The 23,431-nt window shown below is 39.2% G+C and overlaps 1 protein-coding gene and 1 pseudogene across 1 annotated transcript; both read right to left on the bottom strand.

Annotated features, from left to right (window-relative positions):
* Positions 1-259: 259 nt before the first annotated feature.
* Positions 260-4,672, bottom strand: LOC131915656 (tripartite motif-containing protein 43-like). The gene is made up of 6 exons (XM_059269062.1): positions 4,262-4,672; positions 3,118-3,213; positions 2,339-2,569; positions 1,545-1,567; positions 1,050-1,147; positions 260-777 (listed from the first exon to the last, which is right to left on the bottom strand). Exons 1-6 carry the CDS (start codon positions 4,670-4,672, stop codon positions 260-262), a joined length of 1,377 nt encoding a protein of 458 aa, XP_059125045.1.
* Positions 4,673-7,579: 2,907 nt separating this feature from the next.
* On the bottom strand, positions 7,580-9,267 carry LOC131914432 (T-complex protein 1 subunit gamma-like; annotated as a pseudogene).
* Between the last annotated feature and the right edge of the window lie 14,164 nt (positions 9,268-23,431).

A 23,431-nucleotide genomic window follows, 5' to 3' on the forward strand; every position in this document is an offset into this window, starting at 1 on the left:
ACCAAAGGAGCCTCTGTCAAACTGACATTAAATTAGTCTGCACAATGCATATCTGTGCTTCTGCTTGACACCATTAAATGGAATCCCACAGTGTGTAAATCAAGCAAACAAAAATCCCTATGAAAGGAAGGGTTCTTTGTGGAATATGTGGACCACAGAATAAAATGAAACATAGTCTATCATTTTTTCCTTTAATACTATTTTAATATTTAATAGCAATAAAGGAGGTAACATTACACTAGGAAACACTTAAAAAACACTAAAGTACTGGATTCCAGGTTCCCCACATATGACCACGGGAGAAGAAAGGCCAGACAGGGTAATTGAAGGTGCCAGGAGGGTACCTGTATATGAGGGAACTCTTGGCAACATTCACAAAACTTAAACTTCCATCCTCACAATCAAGGAACACACCAACTCTGCCCAGTGGCTTCTCTATATAGTGCTGGAATACTGGGCATGTGGTAAGGAGACTGTAATCATTATCCTCCTTCACACACACAAGAAGAAATGCACCTTCAGGTTCAATCAGTTGGTTTCTATTCCTCAACCAGGAATCCTTACAGACCCCCACAGCCCAGTCCCAAGAGTCCTTCAACTTAATTTCCCAGTAATATTTCCCTGAGATGAAGCTCTGTGATCCCCAGGAAGCAAAATAGAATCCAGCATAACCCACAGATTTATCTTTATGGTGAGGCCTGAAGCTCAATCTTCTCATGGCATGAAATAGGTTCATCTTGTAATGCAGCATGGTTACATTATCAAAAAAAATGGGCACTGTGGGAAAAGTAAACATTTTAGGAAAAATGACCATTTACATTTCTTGAGTGAGAGATGTCCATAGAGTCTTCATGGATTTTAAAAATAGAAGGCTGAGATTTGCGGCTAAATTTGGCTCATACACACCAATGTCAATAATTTTCACAAGAACAGAGTGGTAGCATGCTGAAAAGGTTTTTGAAAATTTCAGGTGCAGGGGAGTTAAAATATCTGTGTTTACAAAATGTTATCTCATTGTTGAAGGACACTTTATCAGTGGAGACACTCACCTTGCAAGTGGTTGTAACTTTCAGTCAGTCCAGTAATTGGTAGGGCTTGGAGTTTTGGTTTCATAGTGTGAATCATGCTCAGCTGCATTGACTCACTCCTGCAAGAGATGAAGACATTGATCTGCCTGGTGCTGACAATACCATCACAGTGATTAGGAAAAACTTCACTTCCAAGTTCAGCCAAATGGCTCAGGGGATAAACACCTTCCCACATAAGCCTGACAACTTGAGTTTAATCCCATTATGGAAGGAGAAGACTGTCTCCTGAAAGCTGTCCTCTGACCTGCACACATGTGCAATGGCACATGTACATGCACACTCACACATATTCACACACACATAAATATAACAAATTTAGTAAAAAATCCCAAACATATTAAACACAAACAATTGAGGATTTTCTATATAAAGTGTATCTGCACTTTGCTAAGGCAGCTTGTTCAATTTGATAGTTTATTTGAGGGTTTCCTGGCTTGCACTAATGGAAAAACTCACCTTCTGAATATGTCATCCAAGCCCTGCGAAGAAGACAAGAAGTTAGATTTCTGAAGAAATGGCATACGATGTTTGTTTATAGAGTTCATACAAATATCAGTCACCGTCACACCAATCTGGCCTGAAAATTTATATTCATGTCTCAGGATGATGCCAACCAACTAGGTTAGCATGATTCGAATTCTGATGAAATCAGACTGGAGAGTCAAATTTGAGGACATGGGTATTGACTGTACATTGCTTTTGAACTCCCACCTGTCTTCAAAGGGAACTTTCCCTGAGCTTGTCTACAAGTCCCAGAGGTACTTTAGCTAAGGGTACTCAAAAAGGTTGGGCTCACTCCTGCATTGTTCCTCACACCTGTAAATCAAGAATTGAGAGGTTAGAGGCCTGAGGATTACTGTGAGTTGCAGGCCATCATGCATCACCTAGTAGGAACCTTTCTCAAATCCCAACCTCTCAAATAACACTGAAAATACAGCTTACAAAGAGAAGAAACTGAACCATAGGTATCTTGAAAATTGAGCACAATATCCAAGTAGAGGAAAATGAGTGTTGGAAACAGCAGCCACTGAATTTGGGCTCTCAGAGAAGCAAGGTAAAAATCCAAAAGTTAGGACCTTTCCTTCAAGAATCTACTGACATAATTTCAAAAAGTTTGTTTTTTCAAGATTATTCCTGAAAAGGAAAACCCCTAACATAAATCTAGGGAATATTGAAAGCTATCTTAGTATAACAATCACCATTGTGGGCCTAAGACAATAAAGCCTCTTCCTGTACTCCTCCATGCTCACCTGAAGCAGGACCACATATGGCTCCTGGGACATTGCCATCAGCTCCTGATACATTTCCCTTAGTTCTTTGCTCTTTTGGATCATCATGGCTTCACTTGTCCTGAGTTTCTCTAAAACACATTGGCCTTCATTTCTCATAGACTCAATGTGTTTCTCTTCCTCTTCACAGAGGAGTGGATGCAGTTTCCTATACTCTGTCCTGATCATTTCTTCTCGAAGAGTCAAGTAGTCCTGAAGAAAAAGGAACATTCTCAATCATTTGCAAAGTATTTTTTCCTCCTCCATTGTATTCTCCTATGCTTAAATTTCACAAATGACTCTTATAACTATATAGACTCTTATTGACTATCCCCACATTTCAGAAAATGTAAATTCCTTGGTTTCATTTGTTTCTTCTTTATTAATTACACAGGCAAACAGACCCTAAGCATTTTTACCTATATTAGAGGTGCAGAACTGCCTGAAGTGAAGGTATTGATTGATCATTCATATGTTGAGTCAGATATGAAACTCCTCTTGTAGTAATTAGAATTCATGGTATAGTCATAGAGTCTAATGCATGCAGTGTGTTGAATTGTCAGCAATTCACTCATTAGTCCCAGACTCTTCTGGGCAGCCAGACCATTCATTCCATGTATAGTTATACTAACACTCAGGATTAGGGACAGCAGGAAATATTTTCCAACTATCATATCCCATGCCTCATACTCAATTCACGATTGATAAATTTTGAAAAATATCTACATCAATCAGATTTTAAGCATGGTTCTCATACTCACCATCCACAGAGTTGTCATTCTGTTCTCTGCTTCTATATTCTCTTGATTTTCTTGGATCTTCTCCCATAAAGATGCCATTTGCTTCAGAATTCTTTCCTTTAAAAAACAATGAATGTCAACTTTTGATAAATAGTACTGAGACACAGACTCTCAGGCAATTAACACAATTACTTTACTGCAAGTCAGAGGATTACCATGCTATATTTTTTTCACATTTGGTAACTATGAATTTTAGATTTCAGAACATATTAATAGAAAATATAGCATACCAGGAGTCCAATTGGCGAGAAAGAGGAGGCTTTGTATGCGCTAGAATTGTTGAGACCAAGATTGGAAAAAGCACAGGGACAAATAGCCAAACTAATGGAAACACCTGAACTATGAACCAGTAGCTGAGGAGCCTCCATCTGGATCAGGCCCTCTGGATAAGTGAGACAGTTGATTAGCTTGAACTGTTTGGGAGTCACTCAGTCAATGAGCCCGGGACCTGTCGTTAGTGCATGAGCTGGCTGTTTGGAACCTGGGGCCTATTCAAGGACACTTCTCTCAGCCTGGGAGGAGGGGACTGGATGTGCCTGGACTGAATCTACCAGGTTGAGCTGAATCCACAGGGGAGTCTTTGCACTGGAGGAGATGGGAATGGGGGGTGGGTTGGGGGGAAGGGAGGAGGGGAACGGATTGGGAGGACAAGGGAATCTGTGACTAATATGTAAAATTAAATTAAATCATAAAATAAAAAAGAAAATATAGCATACCCCTTTACTGAGATATAGTGGTTAATAATTTTAATTAATGTCTGGGTAATTTGCATAATATTGGGATTTCCAGGTACTTGTCTGTAGATGACTCCAATGTACTTTTTAAAATTATGTCCTCAGTCATAGAGACATTTAAGAGATATGAAGTTATTATTGCACTTTCCAGTGACCTGGGCATAATGTATCATAAAATACAAATGATCTTTACACTCATGGGTTCCCCCAAGGAATATTTAAATTCCTAGTCACCTTTTCTTTATTAGATGTTAATAAAGTGCCACCATTCTGAAAACAGTGCCTTTGTCATAATGAGGACCAGTATCTTCCTGTGGTTTCCTAAGTCTACCTATCTACAGCTTGCAAGTTCTCTCAGAATCATCACTTACCATTTGATCCTCAGCAGCTGCTTCAATGGGACAGTGTCTGTCTCCTCTGTGCTCATGAGAGTTAGAACAGAGTTGACAGAGGAAGATCCTGTTCTCAGCACAGAAGATCCTCTTAATATCCTTGTGAGTCACACACTTATGCTCCTCAGAGCTCAGGTCCTTCATGAGGCTGGCTTGTCTGACAATGGACACCACCTTCTTCAGAACAATGTTGGTTCTCCAGCCCTTCTTCTGTGATGGTTCCCTACACATAGGGCATTGGACAGGAAGTTGAGTATCTTCCCAGGAAAGGTGGAGGCAGGCTCGACAGAAGCTGGGGCCACAGGTTATGGTGACTGGGTCTGTCAGGCAGCTCAGGCAGATGAAGCAGGTGAGTTCTTTTTGGAAGGCTTGTGAGAGGTCTGACTCCATTTCTCTGAATGAAGAAAAGCAAAATTGCTATTATTGGACCCCAGAGATGCCAGAGACTGCACATAATTTGCTTAAAGGTGTGATTCAATCTGTGTATTGCAAAACAGGCTTCATTTTTTTGAGACCTAAAATCAATATAATATGGAATTTTAGTTGCTGATCTTTCCTGTTTCACTCTTCTTAACAGAAATACACATTGATCTGATGAACTTCTGAGCCCTACCACCTGCATCTTTTTGGAGACTCCATCCAAATTAGTACCTTGGTTTATGGTCTGAGACAGACTTCCCCAGTGCTTATGAAAAAAAAAATATACACTGTGGACTGATCAAATTTCTTCACGTCCACTTGCTGGCCTTTCACTACAGACACAGGTAGGTTAAACACATGCTTCTTTTTTGTCTATTCAAGAAAGTACTTCCTACTTCACATGGTCCCTAGTAAATGCTTTGCTTGATTTATGGTTTTAACATCTTAGTCATTCACATCCCACTGTCCCACCCCTTGACACTTGAAGGCAACATATGTTACTTGTCTTCGTTTAGCTGAAGATACCTAACAAGAATAAGAATTAATTTGGTTCGTAATTCAAGGATATTGTCCATCATTGTGGTGAAGAAATGGTGGCAGGAGTTTGAGGTGGCTGGTCTAATGGCATCCAAAATCAAGAAGCAGAAAACAAGGAATACTTGCTGCTCAGCTCCTGTTTTCTTTTTCCTTCCTTCAGTTTGAGACCTTAACCCATGGAGTGATCAAGTGATCTCATGAGAATTTAGTGTGGATCTTTCCAAGTGTAGCGATTCTACCTCAAATAATCCTTCACAGACAACCCCAGAGGTTCCATGTGTTTCTTATAATCTCAATGAATCAAATATTAGGGTACTCTGTGGGGAACCTTGTTTGTTTACCAAGGATAGACTTCTGGGTTGAGTTTAAGGGATGAATCCTTGAGGCATAAATGAGGCTCTCATGACTACTGGATACTTGTCTATCTCAGCAACAGGTGCCCGTTGCCCTTCTCTTTGAATATCTACACAAATGAAGAATCTTGATTTGATTGAGGTAAATATCCTCCAAAAAACTTAAGCTTTTGGTGTCTGAAGCAAATGGCATCAAATGGCTTTAGCTGGTGGTTCTGTATATGTATACTTCAATACAATACTAATACTCATTGTTGGAGACTGCAATGCTGCCTTCCTTAATTTGCTTGATGGCCCTCCTTCCCTTATTTTTCTGTACATTAGATACTTAATTCCAAAGTAATAAATAAGTACACAGAGATAATGAAAATTGAACAGAAACCTGAAAAATTGTACCTGATTTTAACTAGAATCTACTTTCATGAATAGAACAAGTAACATATGTTGCCTTCAAGTGTCAAGGGGTGGGACAGTGGGATGTGAATGACTAATAGGAATAGCCAGTATTTCTAAGACCGTAAAATATGACCACACATTACTTCACACTGTGATACCTTTCTAAAAAGTTTACAAAAGGCGGGGCAGTGGTGGCACACTCCTTTAATCCCAGAACTCAGGAGACAGAGGCAGGCAGATCTCTTTGAGTTCAAGGCCTGCCTGGTCTTCAAATCGATTTCCAGGAAAGGCACAAAACTACACAGAGAAACCCTGTCTCGAAAAACCGAAAAAAAAAAAAAAGTTTACGACAGAAAAATACTAAAATGTTTTCCTTTGCTAAATCATGAGTTTTCACTTTTGTGCATAATATTTATAGAATATATCTCTAAACACTAGATATTTTCAACCCATTCAGAGTATGGGTTTTTCTATATTATATGTGTACATTTAATTTAGATATGTCCATGTTGCGTGTATGAAGTACATCAGACACGCTCAAAGAATGTTTTTAGAATTTAGAGAAAGATCAAAATTGAAAATAGAACATCAGGGCAATGAAGGACTGTATATGGATAAACTAAAATTATCTATAGCTGTAACTCACAGTATATTTGCAAAGAGAGATGACCAATGGGAGCAGAATCTCTTTTGATAAACAGCAAAATATGAAGCATTTTTAGCAGAAACTTTAGTTTGTTAATAAATTAAAAACAGGAAATATCAATGACTTTCCACCTGTAAATTGTCCACTCACCCAAGAAATAGACTCCGGCCTCAGCAGTGTTTTGTGGAGACACAGCAATATTAGCTCAGCTCTGGGGTATGATCCTCAATGTGTGGAGGAGATAGATGTAGCAGTCTAGGAACCAGAAGATATAGAAACTCACTCTGTCTGGTCTAGAGAAGAATGAAGCTGTCTGGCCCATGGAATGTCCTTATATACTCTCTAAAGACCATGCCCACTTCCTCCCATGGTTGCTTTAAATAATGCTTCCAATAGGTGAGTCCTTGAAAATAGCATTATTCTTAATAGACAGAAGATTAAATTAACTTTGTGACCAATGTTCACAAGCAAACCTCCACAGTAAGGTTTCCTGAGTTCCTGCTTAGCTGGGTGTGGTAGCTCACACCTTTAATCCTAGAGTGCTAGGGATTGGGCTGCTGAAGTAGTAAGTGTTTTAATTCAAGGCCACCTGGGATATACAATAATAACTTGACTTTAAAAAAAAACAGAGTAATTTTGCTCCAACATTACACTATTTCTAAATATTTTGTGCTATGCTTATATTTTTGCTTTTCCTTTTGTTTTTGTTTTTGTTTTCTTCTATCAAATGTCTTAGATTTAATCATTGGAAGCAAACTAAATGGAAAGGTTACAATAGAGAAGGTATACCTGTCAGTGCTTTTTGGAAACTGAGATGGGACAGACTGAGGGCTGCCCCTCAGTTTGATCTTTTGCAAACAAAGATGTCCACAGTGTTCCTGGAACTCTGACTCAGGAAAGGGGGAGATTGCTGTTTCTGCACATTGAAGTCACCTTGCTCACCACTCACTCCTGGCCAGCATCTGGAGAACTACTTTGCCAGGCCTTCTTCTTGTGGCCAGAGACGATGTCATCAATCTGCAGAGGCAGAACTGCACTCTCCACTGTGGTTTTGTACATTTGTAGCTTCACAGGCAACGGCTCCCATATACCCAGCTCTTTCATGTCCCCTGAGGAACCAGTCTCACCCTTCCTACCCCAGGAATCACAACTCTCCTGTGTGTGCTTGGCTCGAAGGGAGGTAAGTGAATGCATGGTACTGGCCCCAAAGTTCTAGATCAAGGTACGAGAGATAACCTAAAGCTTGGGCCACAGCTTTATATGGCCATTGTTCCACACCAGTCATGGCCTTAGATTTTTGTGTCAAGGCATGGGCCACAGCCATCTCTGAGGCTCCACAACCCAGTATCAACTGAGGGTCCAGAAGAATGTTTTGGCACACTTGCATGGATCTTAGAGGTTGCTTTCTACTTCTGACAGTATCACCGTGGTGGCTCCTCTAAGAACAATGGTGCAGGCTTTGGGTCTATGCACTCAGTCAGGAATGTGAAGTATTCATCTCCAATTTTCTTGATTTCCAATAGGCCTGTGCCTGTACCATCATCTTTTCCTCTCAGTTCCTCTGATCTGCTTACTGTCTGTGCTGCACAGGCTCTAGCAATGATTATTGTGTGTCATCCGTACTCTGTGAATGGCCGTGTCATTGGCCAGCATGAGGTGGTGCTGAGCTAAATCTGAGATGCCCTTCTCTGAGATGACATTGCCAGGCTTCGGGTGGACAATGTCCTCACACAATTGCTGAATGTACTCTTCTTCCATTTGCAGAATTCGAGTGAAATACTCCTCTCATGTAAATCAATGTCAGTATGGCTTTCTCCTTTCTTGTACTCCAGAGAAGAATCCAGTAGCACAATCTTAGGGTTCTTGATATAGTGGTGCATTCGTGAATGGGTCACATCCTTCATAATCATGACTCCACGTAAGACACATGAGTCTTCAATGATGCCCTCAGGGATCTTTTCTTCCACTACTGCATACTTCTTGATGTCAGTTTCCTTTAGGCCAGTCTCTCCAAACTGCACAGTCTTGTCAGCATCCAGGGCTATATTGCATGCCAAAGAGGACCCTCAAATGAAGACTTTTGCAGTAGTAGAGCTATTGATGATGTTCAGCATTATATCACGGTTATTGACATCAATGGGGTATTGATTTTCTTCAGAGTGCTCATCATATCAGCCAGTGTCATGTGGTAAGCACTGATCACCACTGTTGGGTGCATCTGCTGCTCTAGAAAGTGCCCAGCCACAGACAGCATTTCTCCTGCAAGAATAATTACTGATGTGGTCCCATCTCCAACCTCCTCATCCTGGGACCTGCTAATTTCAACCATGGACTTGTCTGCTGGATGCTAGACTTGAATGTCTGGAAGAACGGCATTGCCATCCTTGGTCATCATGATGCCTCCCATTGTGTCCATTGTTCATCATCGATGTAGGTCCCAAACATGTCCGGATGATGTCTGCAATTTTCTTCGTAGCAATGACATTTACAGATTGAACTTTTCTTCCAGATTCATGCTTTGTATTTTGACTGAGCATGAGCACTGGACTGTGGTCCATCATGGTGGCACGGTTGAAAGCCCTGTACCCAGAGCTGGGGAAGCAGGCAGAAACTTCTGGAGAGAAAGAGCCATGAAGTAAACACTGCCCCCTCAGGACTGACATAGAAACCTCTGCTTTTCCTTTTGTAATTTAACAGTTAATGATATCAATCTGTATTTTAGCAAATATCAACATTAAAAAATTCTTAATAATTCTTGAGAATGTATTGAATTCATTTTTATCATATTCAACTCAACATCCATTTCTTTGAGATTCATCCCCTTTCTATACCCATTCACCATTCAACTTTCTGTTCTTTTTTTTTAATACATGGAGAAGAAGACAGTGGTGGCACATGCCTTTAATCCTAGTATTTGGTAGGCAGAGCCATTTTTAAGAGGAAAACCAACCAGAATTAACTTTCAAATTCAGTATTTGCAGGTATAAACAGTTTACTGACCTTTTATAACCTTCCATATCAAAGTTTTTCTTGTGATTCCCCTCAGTAATCTAGAAATCTAAATTTGCATCAGCACTGTACCACAGACAAGAAACTGTTAGTTAACCTCATATAGGGAGTGACATTCCATTCTTGGAGCCAGAGCCTGATCAGGTTTTAGCTCCAGGGCAGGTCCTGGGAGTCCCATCCAACAGCATGAGAGATTCCATGCCCTGGCTGGGCCCACAGACCTGTCAGCTGTGACCCTGGAAGGGCAGCTGGAGCCTCTAGGAGCTCAGAATATGGGAATGGTGGAAAACTAACTGCCCTTCCAGGGCTTGGGGAAGGAAGGGATCCAGGCAGGGAGAGTTCGCCTTTGGAGCCTTTTTTGGAGGACTTTTTTTCCTGCCCAGGCGGGCAGATCTGAGTCTGCCCAGTCCTCTGGAAGAACAGGGGGTTTTTCAGCACAGGAAGCAGTGCCAGTGAGAGCTCCTGAATCCTGCCTGCCAGGCCAGCAGGAGCATGAGTCCCGCCTGCCAGCAGGAGTCCTGCCATTGTGGGCTCTAGGCCACAGTCGTCAGAGAACAAATTCAAATGGGAGTGGCCTCAAACAGCCTCATTCCCCCAAGGAAGGAGAGACTCATCTCCTTCAGATCACTCTGGAGGATACCTCTGGAGTGGGGACCCAGGGACCCTTGAGCACATCTGCTCTCCCATTTAAGTCCCAGAACAAGTCCTGCACACTTCTGCAGGCACCCAATACAAATGCCAAATCAACCAGACAAAAGACAAGGACATAATAACATAAAACATAGATCGAGCTCGTTTTTACCTCCAACTGGCTGAGTGGGGGTCCAGGGGCACCCAAAATCTCAGGTGGGGCCTCCAATTGTTGGATCCCAAAGTTTAGGGTCTCAAGTGGGTGCCCCAAGAACGCAGACTCCAGTCCAGTTGATGCAACAGCACGAGGATTTATTAAGCTTCTATATAGAAGGGCTCCTCTGCTCCCAAGAGCAAGAGTTGCATCTTACTGCAGCCCCATAGGGCTTTTAAAGGAAAATCCTACAAACCCCACAAGATTACAATTCCCATACAATTTCATGGCCTGATCACAGGGTGATCACAGAGGGGGTACAGTTACGTAAACCTCAAGGGGGGTATCAGGGCGGGAGTGGAGCTTACACACAGCTCATGGTGGTCCTTCCTGGAACACCTGCAACTATCCCAGTCACAGTTGAGCGCATCTCTTAACAGAAATCTTTTTACATTGTTATATTGTTACAGGGGTGATTGAGTAGTGGCTGCCCTGGGAACTAGACTTTTAGTTTCTCATTTCCTGGTGCTTGAAGTTTTTCTCTTCCTGAGGCTTGGGGGTGTAAGCCTGAAGGGCTAGGGTCTTTCAATCTGTGAAATTATAAAAGGAAAAGCAAAAATATAAGCACACCACAAAATATTTAGAAACAAGAAAATATGGTTTTAAAATTAGAATTTTAGAATTTTTTTTTGTATTTTGAGACAAATTCTTACTGTATATGCTAGGCATGACTTGAACTAAAACTCCTCCTGCTTCAGCAGCCTTATCTGTAGGACTCTAGGATTAAAGGTGTGAGCTACCACATCCAGCTAAGCTGTGACTTAAGGAATCTTTTTGTGAAGATTTGAATGTGGATACTGGCCATAGAGTTAATTCAATCTTCCATCCATTTAGAATACTGCTATTTACAGGAACTCCCCTACAGCAAGCATTAGTAACAGCAATACCAAGACCCCCCCCCCAGACCCTGTAATCTACATTCCCTGCCCCCATATCCATTCACCTGAGATCCTAGCCACTTCCTGTAGCACAAAAACCAAATCACCAGCTCGCATTAGACCTAGAGCTTGCATTGGACCAAGAACTCGAATTGGACGAAGAGATGAGAGATGGGCTGAACTCAATGCAAAAATACATACAACAACATAAAGAACAATAGGGAATCACTGGAACCTAGCCCTCCTTCAACAACAAGACCTGAACATCACAATGTAGAAGAAGTAGAAGAAAGTGACCTTAAGAATAGCATCATGATGATGTTAGAGGCCTTTCAAGAAAAAAGAAAAAATGAAATTGAGGAAAAGACAAACAAAAATTGGAAGAAATCAATAAATCCCTTCAAGAAAGCAAAAAAAAAAAAAAAAAAACATAAAGAAGCAATTAAACATATGAGTGAAACGTTTCAAAACATGAAAAGGGAAGTAGAAACAATGAAGAAAACACAAACACAGGGAATGATGGAAATAGAAGATCTGAGTAAATGAACAGGAAACACAGATGCAAGCATAACCAACAGAATGCGAGAGATGGAAGAGAGAATCTCTGGTGCGGGGGATACTATAGAGGAAATAGATTCGTTAGTCAAAGAAAATACCCAAACCAAAAAAGTCATAACACAAAACGACCAGGAAATCAGGGATACAATGAAAAGGCCAAACCTAAGAATAATAGGGATAGAAGAAGGAGGAGAATACCAACTCAAAGGCACAGAAAATATATTCAACAAGATCAGAGAATAATACTTTCCCAACTTAAAGAAAAAAATATCAGCCCAGTGGTGGTGGTGCATGCCTTTAATCACAGCATGGGGAGGCAGAGCCAGGTGGATCTCTGTGAGTTTGAGAAACCTTGTCAAAAAAAAAACAAAAAAGAAAAAAAAAGAAAAAATCTATGAAGATACAAGAAGCCTATAGAACGCCAAACAGACTAGACCCCCCCAAAAATCTCCTTGCCACCTAATAATTAAACAACTAAATCTAGAGAATAAAGAAAGAATATTAAGAGCAGCAAAGGAAAAAGACCAGGTGACTTATAAAGGCAGACCCATCAGAATAACACCCAATTTCTCAATGGAGATTTTTGAAAGTCAGAAGGACTGGAAAGATATAATGCAGACACTAAAAGACCATGGATGCCAGCCTATCCTAATATACCCAGCAAAACTTTCAATCACCATAGACAGAGTGAACAAGAAAAAAACAAAATTTGAACAATACCTAACCACAAATCCAGCCCAACAGAAAGCACTAGAAAAAAATTCCAACCTAAGGAAGTTAGATACACACACAAAAACATAGGCAATAGATATATATCCCCACAGCAGTAAATCTTAAAGTAGAGAAATACACATACACTATCACCAAAACATAACAGCAACTAACAATCACTGCTCATAAATACCTCTTAATATCAGTTCACTTAATTCACATATAATAAGACATAGGCTAACAGAATGGATTTTAAAACAGGACCTATCTTTCTGCTACATATAAGAAACACACCTCAATTTCAAAGATAGACACTACCTCTGAGTAAAGGGCTGGGAAAAGTCTTTCCAATCAAATGGTCTTAAGAAGTAAGCTGGTGTGCTATCCTAATATCCAAGAAAACAGACTTTGAACTAAAATCAATTGAAAGAAATTGAGAAGAACATTACATACTCATCACAGGAAAGGTCCACAAAGATGAAGTTTCAATTCTGAAAAATTATGCCCCAAACACAAGGGCACCCACATATAAAAAAGAAACATCACTAAAGCTTAAATCACATATAAAACCCCACACATTAATAGTGGCAGACTTCAGCACCCCACTCTCACCACTGGACAGATTGGCAACATCAAAACTTAACAGAGAAATAAGAGGTTTAACTGATATTATGACTCAAATGGACTTAATCCATATTGATTAATCCATATCCATAGTCAATATCTACAAAACATTCCATCCTAACAAAAAATAATATACCTTCTTCTCAGCACCCCATGGAACCTTCTCTAAAATCAACCACATACTTGGCCACAAAGCAAATCTCAACACAAACAAAAAAATTAGAATAACCTCCTGTGTTCTATCAGACTACCATGGTTTAAAGTTAGATTGCAACAACAACAAAAACTATAGAAAGCCTACAATCTCATGGAAACTGAATAATGCTCAATTGAATCACCAATGGGTCAAGGAAGAAATAAAGAAAAAAATTAATGACTTATTAGAGATCAATGAAAATGAAGACACTACATACCCAAACTAATGGGACACAATGAAAGCAGTGCTAAGAGGGAAATTCATAGCACTAAATGCCCACATAAAGAAGTTGGAGAAATCTCATGCTAGTGACTTAATAGCATACCTGAAAGCTCTAAAACAAGAAGAAGCAAAGTCACCCAGGAGGAATAGACCCCAGAAAATAATCAAATTGAGAGCTGAAATCAATAAAATAGAAACAAAGAGAACAATACAAAAAATTAATGAGCCGGGCAGTGGTGGCACATGCCTTTAATCCCAGCACTCAGGAGGCAGAGCCAGGCAGATCTCTGTGAGTTCGAGGCCAGCCTGGGCTACCAAGTGAGTCCCAGGAAAGGCACAAAGCTACACAGAGAAACCCCGTCTCGAAAAACCAAAAAAAAAAAAAAAAAATTAATGAAACAAAGAGTTGGTTCTTTGAGAAAATCAACAAGATAGACAAGCCCTTATGCAAACTAACCAAAAGGCAGAGAGAGAGAACATCCAAATTATCAAAATCAGAAATGAAAAGGGAGACATAACAACTAACACTGAGGAAATACAGAAAATCATCAGGTCATACTTCAAAAACCTCTACTCCACAAAACTGGAATATCTAAAAGAAGTGGATAATTTTCTGGATAGGTACCACATACCTAAGTTAAATCAAGGCCAGATAAACTATTTAAATAGTCCAATAACCCCTAAGGGAATAGAATCAGTCATTAAAAGTCTCCCAATAAAAAAATGCCCAGAACCCACCAGATGGTTTCAGCACAGAATTCTACCAGATCTTCAAAGTATCGTTAATACCCAGCTCTAGTTCACTTACAGACCTACTCAGGCCTTATTTTGTTCCCCATATATACTTCTAATGATTGAATCTGTTATAGTTTTTCTAAAACAATATACTTTGTATTTTCATGATATGCTTTTTTGGACATGTTCTATAATGCAGTAACTAGCATTAATTACACAATATCAGTATAAAATGAATATCCAACATTTCAAAGCAACAGAAATTGAACAAAATTTTAATTGTATTTATTAATAATCAGAAAAATTTGGAACTGATTGGAGGGTCAAAACAATCTATATTAGATTCCATAAAATCTCAAATATTAACAACACAAAATATTTATATAAAAGCTATAGCAGTCTCAGATCAATATCCTGTGCAATAAAATATACAGAAAATTGTGTGGAGGTTTCAACTTGATATAGTTATCCATAAAATTATCCTGGCATAAGTCTTCACATTTAAAATTAGTATTTATTTCGTATTTGTGAAATTGATCCTATGTCATTTTAATGTATGATTATTGTGTAATTCTGTTTGATATATTGCTGTATATGTAGATTGTTTTCCAAGGAACTTTTATGAACATAAATTTTATTTCTTGGTAAAATGTTTCTAAAACCACAGCAAGCATAAGGCTTCTTGATGTCACTCTTCTGACACTGAATAAGGTTTGAACATCTGCTAAAGGTTTCCTTCCCCTACCCATATTATAGAGAATCCTTTTATTGCATGAGTACTTGGGTAATAATTATCAATTGAGTTTGTTTCTTTCATGAATTTTTCTTACATGTTCTAAGTTTTGAGCTACTTGTAAAGAAATTTTTAAAATTCTGAACGTGTTAAGTTTCTTCCCATTAGTGATACTCTGTTAGGCTTGAATATTTGAGGACTCTGTAACACTTGCCACATTCTTGATATTGTATGGGTTCTCTCTAATATGGATTATGTGATGATCTTCAAGATTTAAAAAACTAGATAAGGTTTTCCCACATGCTTTGTATTTGTAAGCTTTACCTAATGTATGGTTTTAGTGAGTTTATGCAGAGATGATCCATGGGAAAAGGACATAACACATGACACATTTATTACAATTTTAAGGGTTCTGCCTTCAGTGGGTCTTCAGTGGCCTTAAACACGTGAATAGTGGGCAAAGGACTTGTCATGATCAGTCTATTTTTAACTTTCTTCTCCATTTTGGATTCTTTGATGGACTTGAAGTTGTGAGGCCCTGGTAAAAAATTTGCCACATTCTTTACATCTGTAATGTTTCTTTCCTGTGTGGAGTTTGGGATGTCTTTGTAGATGTGAGATCTGCCTAAAGAATTGTCACATTCTTTACATCTCTAAGGTTTTACTCCTGTATGTATTCTTTGATGAATATAAAAACTTGAGCTAAGCCGGGCGGTGGTGGTGCACGCCTTTAATCCCAGCACTCGGGAGGCAGAGCCAGGCGGATCTCTGTGAGTTTGAGGCCAGCCTGGGCTACCAAGTGAGTTCCAGGAAAGGTGCAAAGCTACACAGAGAAACCCTGTCTCGAAAAACCTTAAAAAAAAAAAAAACAACAAACTTGAGCTATGAGGAAAAAGAAGAGTTAATACCAATACACTTTAAATTGCTCCGCACAATAGAAACAGAAGGAACATTACCAAACTCCTTCTATGAGGCTACAATTGATTCCCAGGCTACTCTGATTCACACGCCAAACAAAGATGCAAACAAAGAAAGAGAACTACAGACCAATCTCTCTTATGAACATTGATGCAAAAATACTCAATAAAATACTGGCAAACAGACTCCAAGAACACATCAAAACAACTATCCACCATGATCAAGTAGGCTTCATCTGAGGGATGCAAGTGTAATTTAACATACAAAAGTCTGTCAATGTAATACACCATAAAAACAAATTGAAAGAAAAAAAACACATATGATCATCTCACTAGATGCTGAAAAGGCCTTTTACAAAATCCAACATCCCTTCATGAAAAAAGGTATTGGAGAGCTCAGGAATACAGGGAACATACCTAAACATAATAAAGGCAATTTACAGCAAGCCTACAGCCAACATCAAAGTAAATGGAGAGAAACTCAAAAGAATTCCACTAAAATCACAAGGCAAGGCTGTCCAGCCTCCTGATAATTATTCAATATGGTACTTAAAGTTCTAGCCAGAGCAATAAGACAACATAAGGAGATCAAGAGGACACAAATTGGAAAGGAAGAAATCAAGCTTTCACTATTTGCAGATGATATGATAGTATACAAAAGTTACTCCAAAAATTCAGCAAAGGAGCTCATACTGCTTATAAACACCTTCAGCAACATAGCAGGACACAAGATTAACTCAAAAAAAAATCAGCAGTCTTCTTATATACAATTGACAAACAGGCTGAAAAGGAAATCAGAGATACATCACCCTTTACAATAGCCACAAATGATATAAAATACCTTGGAGTAACACTAACTAAGCAAGTGATGGACTTATATGACAAGAACTTTAAGTCTCTCAAAAAAGAAATTGAAAAAGAAATCAGAAAATAGAAAGATCTCCCATGCTATTGGATAGGCAGGATTAAAATAGTAAAAATGGCAATCTAACCAAAAGCAATCTACAGATTCAATGCAATCCCCATCAAAATACCAACACAATTCTTCAAAGACCTGGAAACAACAATACTCAACTTCATATGGAAAAACAAAAAACTCAGGATAGCCAAAACAATCCTGTACAATAAAACAACCTCTGGAGGCATCACAAACCCTGACCTCAAGCTCTACTATGAAGCTACAGTAATAAAAACAGCTTGGTGCTGGCATAAAAACTGACATGTGGAACAATGGAATAAAATTGAAGACCCTGACATTAATCCCCACACCTATGAACATATAATTTTTGACAAAGAATCCAAAACTGTACAATGGAAAAAAGAAAGCATCTTTAACAAATGGTGCTGGCAAAACTGGATGTCAACATGTAGAAGGCTGCAAATAAATCCATATCTGTCACCATGCACAAAACTTAAGTCCAAGTGGATCAAAGACCTCAACATAAATCCAGTTACTCTGAACCTGAAGGAAGAGAAAGCAGAAAGTAGTCCTGAATGCATTGGCACCGGAGATCACTTCCTAAATATAACACCAGTAGCATAGACACTGAGAGAAACAATCAATGGGACCGCTTGAAACTGAGATTATTTTGTAGAGCAAAGGACACAGTCAACAAGGCAAAGTGACAGCCTACAGAATAGGAAAAGATCTTCACCAACCCCACATCTGACCGAGGGATGATATCCAAAAATATATAAAGAACTCAAGAAATTAGACATCAAAATGCCCAACAGTCCAATTGAGAAATGGGCTATAGAACTAAACAGAGAATTCTCAACAGAGGAAGCTCAAATGGCTGAAAGACATTTAAGGAATTGCTCAACATCCCTAATTACCAAAGAAATGCAAATCAAAAAGACTCTGAGATACCACCTTATGCTGGAGAGGATGTGGAGCAAGGGGAACTCTCCTCCACTGTTGGTGGGAATACAAGCTTGTACAGCCACTTTGGAAATCAATATGTCACTTTCTTAGAAATTTGGGAATCAATCATCAGCAAGACCCAGCTATACCACTCTTGGGCATATTCCCAAGAAATACTCAATCATACCACAAGGGCACATGCTCAGCTATGTTCATAGCAGCATTGTTTGTAATAGCTAGAACCTGGAAACAACCTAGATGCCCTTCAGCTGAAGAATAGATAAGTAAAATGTGGTCAATATACAAAATGGAGTACTGCTCAGCAGGGAAAAACAATGACATCATGAGTTTTGCAGGCAAAATGATGGCTCTAACCCAGACTCAGAAAGACAAACATGGTATGTACTCACTCATAGGAGGATACTAGATGTAAAACAAAGGATGACTCTACTCACAACTCCAGGGACGCTACCTAGTAAAGAGGACCCTAAGAAAGACACAGGGATCACCCAATGACAGAGAAATGAATGAGATCCACATGAGCAACCTGGACATGGGGGGTGGGTAATGAAGGGCAAGTGTCAGGGGAAAGATAGCTTAGGTGAGCAGGAGATCCCAGCTGGATCAAGAACAAAGAAGGAGAACAAGGAAAGAGAGACCACGATAAATGAAGACCCCATTGGAATAGGAAGAAGCAAAGTGCTAGAGAGGTTCCCCAGAAATCCACAAAGATACCTCCACAATAGACTACTGGCAATGATTGAGAGAAAGCCGAACTGACCTACTCTGGTGATCAGATGGCCAAACACCCTAACTGTCATGGTAGAACTCTCATCCAATGACTGATGGAAGCAGATCCAGAGATTTACGTCCAGGCCCCAGGTGGAGCTCTGTGAGTCTATTCAGTGAGAAAGAGGAAGGATTGTATGAGTGAGAGGTGTTGAGACCAAGGTTGGATAAAGCACAGGGACAAATATCCAAACTAGTGGAAACACATGAACTATGAACCAATAGCTGAGGAGCCCCCAACTAGATCAGGCCCTCTGGATAAGTGAGACAGTTTATTAGCTTGAACTGGAGGCACCCAGGCAGTGGGACCAGGACCTGTCCTTAGTGCATGAGCTAGCTTTTTGGAGCCTGGTGCATCTGCTTGGACACTTTGCTCAGCCTGGGTGAAGGCAAGAGGGGACTGGACCTGCTTCGACTGCATCTACCAGGCTGAGCTGAATCCCCAGGGGAGTCCTTGCCCTGGAGGAGATAGGAAGGGGGGGTGGATTAGGGGTGTTGGGGCAAGGGTGTGGGAGGAGGGAGGACAGGGGAATCTGTGGCTAATATGTAAGATTAAATTAAATTATAAAAAGAGAAATATGGGTTAATTTAAATGTAAGAGTTAGGTAGTAACAAGCCTGAGCTTATCATTTATCAGTCATCTTAGGTCTGTATGTTTGTTATTTGGGAGCAGGTGGTTGGGACAGGGAAACTCTCACCTACATACATTTTCTTCAAGTAGCTCAGGATCTCATTAAACGGTGAAGATACTTAGAGAAAAGGATGGGTTTGGTTGCTTGTGTTATTTAAAAAGAAATAAATGAAATCAAAGAATTTAAATTTTCTGAAAAGTGTGGACAGTAAACTACACTGATAGAAGTCACTAGTTGAATTTAAACATAGAAGTAGTTAATGGAGGAGGATAAAATATTCAATAAATGTGATCTAGAATGTCCCTCTTCATTTGAGACTGTGTGACTCTATGGAAAGAAATGATCAGAACAGAATATAGGAAATGGTATCCAGACTTCTACGAAGAAGAGGAGAATGATAGAGTGAATGAAAAATGAAGGCCAAACTATTTTAGAGGAACTCAAGCAAAGTGAAGCCATGATATTCCAAAAGAGCAATTAATTGAGCGAAATGTATCAGGAACTGATGGCAATGTCACAGGAGCCATTTGTGGTACTGCTGCAGGTGCACATGGAGGAGTCCATGAAAATGTTTTATTAACTGAAGCCCACATCTGTGACTGTTACATCTACGATAGCATTCTATATTCCCTACATTTTTATGTTTAAGGGGTTTCCTTTTTAGCAATAATCTGGAAGAACTAAATTCAGTAATAATCTTGAAAGAATAAGCTTTTTGAAATTGTGTCAGTAGATACCCCAAGGAATATGTCTTAATTTTTGGCTTCTATAGCTTGCTTCTCTGAAAGCCCAAATTCACCGGTTGTTGTTTCCAACATTCCATTTTTACCTCTACTTGGATATTATGCACAATTTTAAAGAAAACTTTGTCTTAATTTCTTCTATTTGAAAGCTGTTTTTTTGAGAGTTCTTTGGGAGGTTGGGATTTTGAGATAGGGTCCTACTCTGTGGTGCATGATGGACTCCAACTCACAGTAATCCTCAGGCCTCCAACCTGGCAGTTCTGGAATTACAGGCATGAGGTCATCCTCTTGAAGTACCCTTAGTTAAAGTATCCCTGTGCTTTATGTTCAAGCCCAGGGAAAGTTACTTTTGTCGATGGCTTGGGGTTATAAAGTAATGTACAATCAATTTTTATGCCCTTCTCAAATTTTACTCTCATGGTCTGATTTATCAAGAATTTAAATTCTGCTAACCTGTTTCATTGGCATTTTCCGGAGACATGAAAATAAATTTGCAGGGTGGATTGGTGTGAAGATGACTGTTACTTATCTGAATGTTATAAACGAACATTGTATGTCATTTTTTCAGAAGTCTAAGTTTCTGTTTTTGTTTGCAGGATTTTGATGATATATTCAGAAGGTGAGTTTAGTTACCAGTGAAAGCCAGAATATCTCCAAATATGCTATAAAATTGACCAAGCCACCTTAGCGAAGTACAGATATACTTTATACAGATAATATACAATTGTTTGTGTATATTGTATTTTGGATTGTTTTCATGGATATTTGACTTCTGTTCTTCTTTACCAGAAAGTGTCCTTTATTTCTACTTGTGAATGAAGGATTATATGTGTTTTAGTTAGGGTTTTTTTTTTTTATTGCTGTGAAGAGACACCATGGCACAGAAAAGATTTAATTGAATGGGCTTGCCTACAGCTTCAGAGGTTTAGTCCATTGTCATCATGGTGGGGAACATGTTGGAGTGTAGGCAGAGCTGGTGCTAGAGCTGAGAGTCATTACATATTGATAAGTAGACAATGGGAAGTCAACTGACTGTCACATTGAGGGAAGCTTGAGCAAAAAAGAACTTAAAGCCCTAACTCACAGTGACACACTTCCTCCAACAAGGCCACACCTAATAATAATATCATTCCCTTTGGGGTCTATTTTACTTAAAACAATCACAGTATGTAATTAGGCTTGATGCTAAAATTTTTAATTTTGAAATCATAAACATTGAAGCCCATGGGCTATTTTTCTGGTTATAGAAGAAAGACAGGAAACACTGAGAAGTGGATTGGTAACAGAAAGGGCTTCAGAAAGAGCATCTAGGTAGAAACTATGCTGTTTCCTGATCATGGAATCCTGATATCAGTATGATATCAGAAATGGTTTGTTGTGAAACATGTTCAGATGAGTGTTTATTTCTTTTTAATTTGATTTGTGATAACTATGTGTATGAGTGTGCATGCATATGTGCCATTGCACATGTGTGGAGGTCAGAGGACAACTTTCAGGAGACAGTCCTCTCCTTCCACCATGGATGAGTTCCAGGGATTGAACTCAATTTGTCAGGCTTGTGTGGCAAGGGATTTAACCCCTGAGCCATTTGGCTGAACTTGGAGTGAGGTTTTTCCTAATCACTTTGATGATATCTTTAGCAACAGGCAGATCTGAAGTGTTTAGTTATTCTTTTATCAATAAAAATTTAGGAGTCAGATGTTGGAGTAAAAATCTTATTTGATCAGAGAAGTGAAGTAATGGAGAAGTGACCAGTGACTTGTAGCTCTCTCTCCTTCCTTGGTCCAAAAGGGCTGAGCATCTCTCTATTATTTCTCCGGTCTCTTTGTATGTACTCAATCCTCTAAAACCTCTATGGCTAAATTTGGTCTTGTGACCATTTCTGGCGACCTTTGAAGTCTCCAAAAGAAGGATGGGGCCCCACAATGATGATTCCACCTGGATTGTGGTGGCATGGTTAAGCTGACAAACACCACCCAAAGATCAGCTTTGAACTACAAACTACTCAGGACAATTTCTCAGTAGTTAGCTAAGATGGTTCAGTCTCACAGACTACTCCAACCAAGACTTCAGATAAGTACTGCACTTTCCCATCACATCTAGACTGGACAAAAGCTAACTCTCCAAAGACTTGACCATTATCTCAATTTTCTCTGGGTCCCCTAAAGTTGCTATCACCTCCAGACAGCAAGAAGTAATTTTAAGAATATGATGCCCATATTTCTAAGAGGTGGGGTAGTAGTTTTCGGTCACTTCGTGCATTATGGATGTTTGCCATTATTTAGAGGGGTTGGTTACAAGTTGTTATTGGTCATGGTCAGGGAGGAAATTAAGCAAAGGAGATCTCAGATTCAGGGATCTCATTCTGAAAAGAAAATAGGGAGGATATAGGAATCATAGGATAAAAGGATAGATTATTGAATCTGCTTTTAAACAAAAAAAACCTACTAGTCTCAAATATTTTATATAGGTAAGGATTTTTGTATGTTGATACAAATTTAAGGTTATATTTGTGATACTGTATATGATTATATTCTAGTTTAAGATATTTTTGTATATTGATACATATTTGAGATTATTTTTGTCATACTATGTATATGTTTCTAATCTTGTTTAAGGTATTGTACTTATGCAGCACATTTAACAATGTAATGTAAGTTTTTAGTCCTTGAAGGTGTTATTACAAACTATTTAGGATAATTAACAAATAGAGGTTAGTGGCTAGTCATCTAGCAATCAAATTTTGGCCATGTTGGTTAAGTTTTAAAGGTTAAACAGACATATATTTTAGATAGATGGTCTTCAAACACTTCAGAGATCCACATAATATGGCATTTAAGATGTTTTTAATAACATAAGGCTTTTCATTACAGTGAGACATGTCTGCTCCTGGCAGCACCAATCAACTTCAAAAAAGGATGATAAGCATTGAAGACTCTCTATATGGAGTTTGCAAAAGTAGCCACTGGACAAGAAACTTCCCTTACCTCAATTGTTGACAGTATGTTGAGCAAACTGGCCAAGCAGGGCACAACGGAAGATGGCTGCCAAACTTTGCAAAGACAAGGTAGAAAGTCCTTCAAAATTCCTGCTTCACAAAAAAGTCTGTCAGATATTCTAGGCTTGTAGGCTAAATGTCAAAATGGAGTCAGTCAGCACCTGAGTTCCACAACACACACTATTCTAGTTTCAACAGAAACAAAACAATTTCTGTCTAAGACTTATCAGATGTTCCCTGATGTTAGCCAATCCATTAGTTCATCTGATAAGTATTCTAGTTTGTGAAGTGTTTTGTGATTCTGAAATGGAAAATAATGTCAACCAAGCTAGGCGTGGTAGAGC

Source organism: Peromyscus eremicus, chromosome 7 (genome assembly GCF_949786415.1).
Source record: "Peromyscus eremicus chromosome 7, PerEre_H2_v1, whole genome shotgun sequence".
In the NCBI taxonomy this organism is placed as follows: Eukaryota; Metazoa; Chordata; class Mammalia; order Rodentia; family Cricetidae; genus Peromyscus; species Peromyscus eremicus.

Coding starts and splice junctions, on each gene's coding strand:
- LOC131915656 (XM_059269062.1), bottom strand. CDS start 4,672: ATGGAGTCAGACCTCTCACAAGCCTTCCAAAAAGAACTCACCTGCTTC. Junction 3,214..4,261: donor CAGCTGCTGAGGATCAAATG/GTAAGTGATGAT, acceptor TGTTTTTTAAAG/GAAAGAATTCTGAAGCAAAT. Junction 778..1,049: donor AAGTTACAACCACTTGCAAG/GTGAGTGTCTCC, acceptor CTTTTCCCACAG/TGCCCATTTTTTTTGATAAT.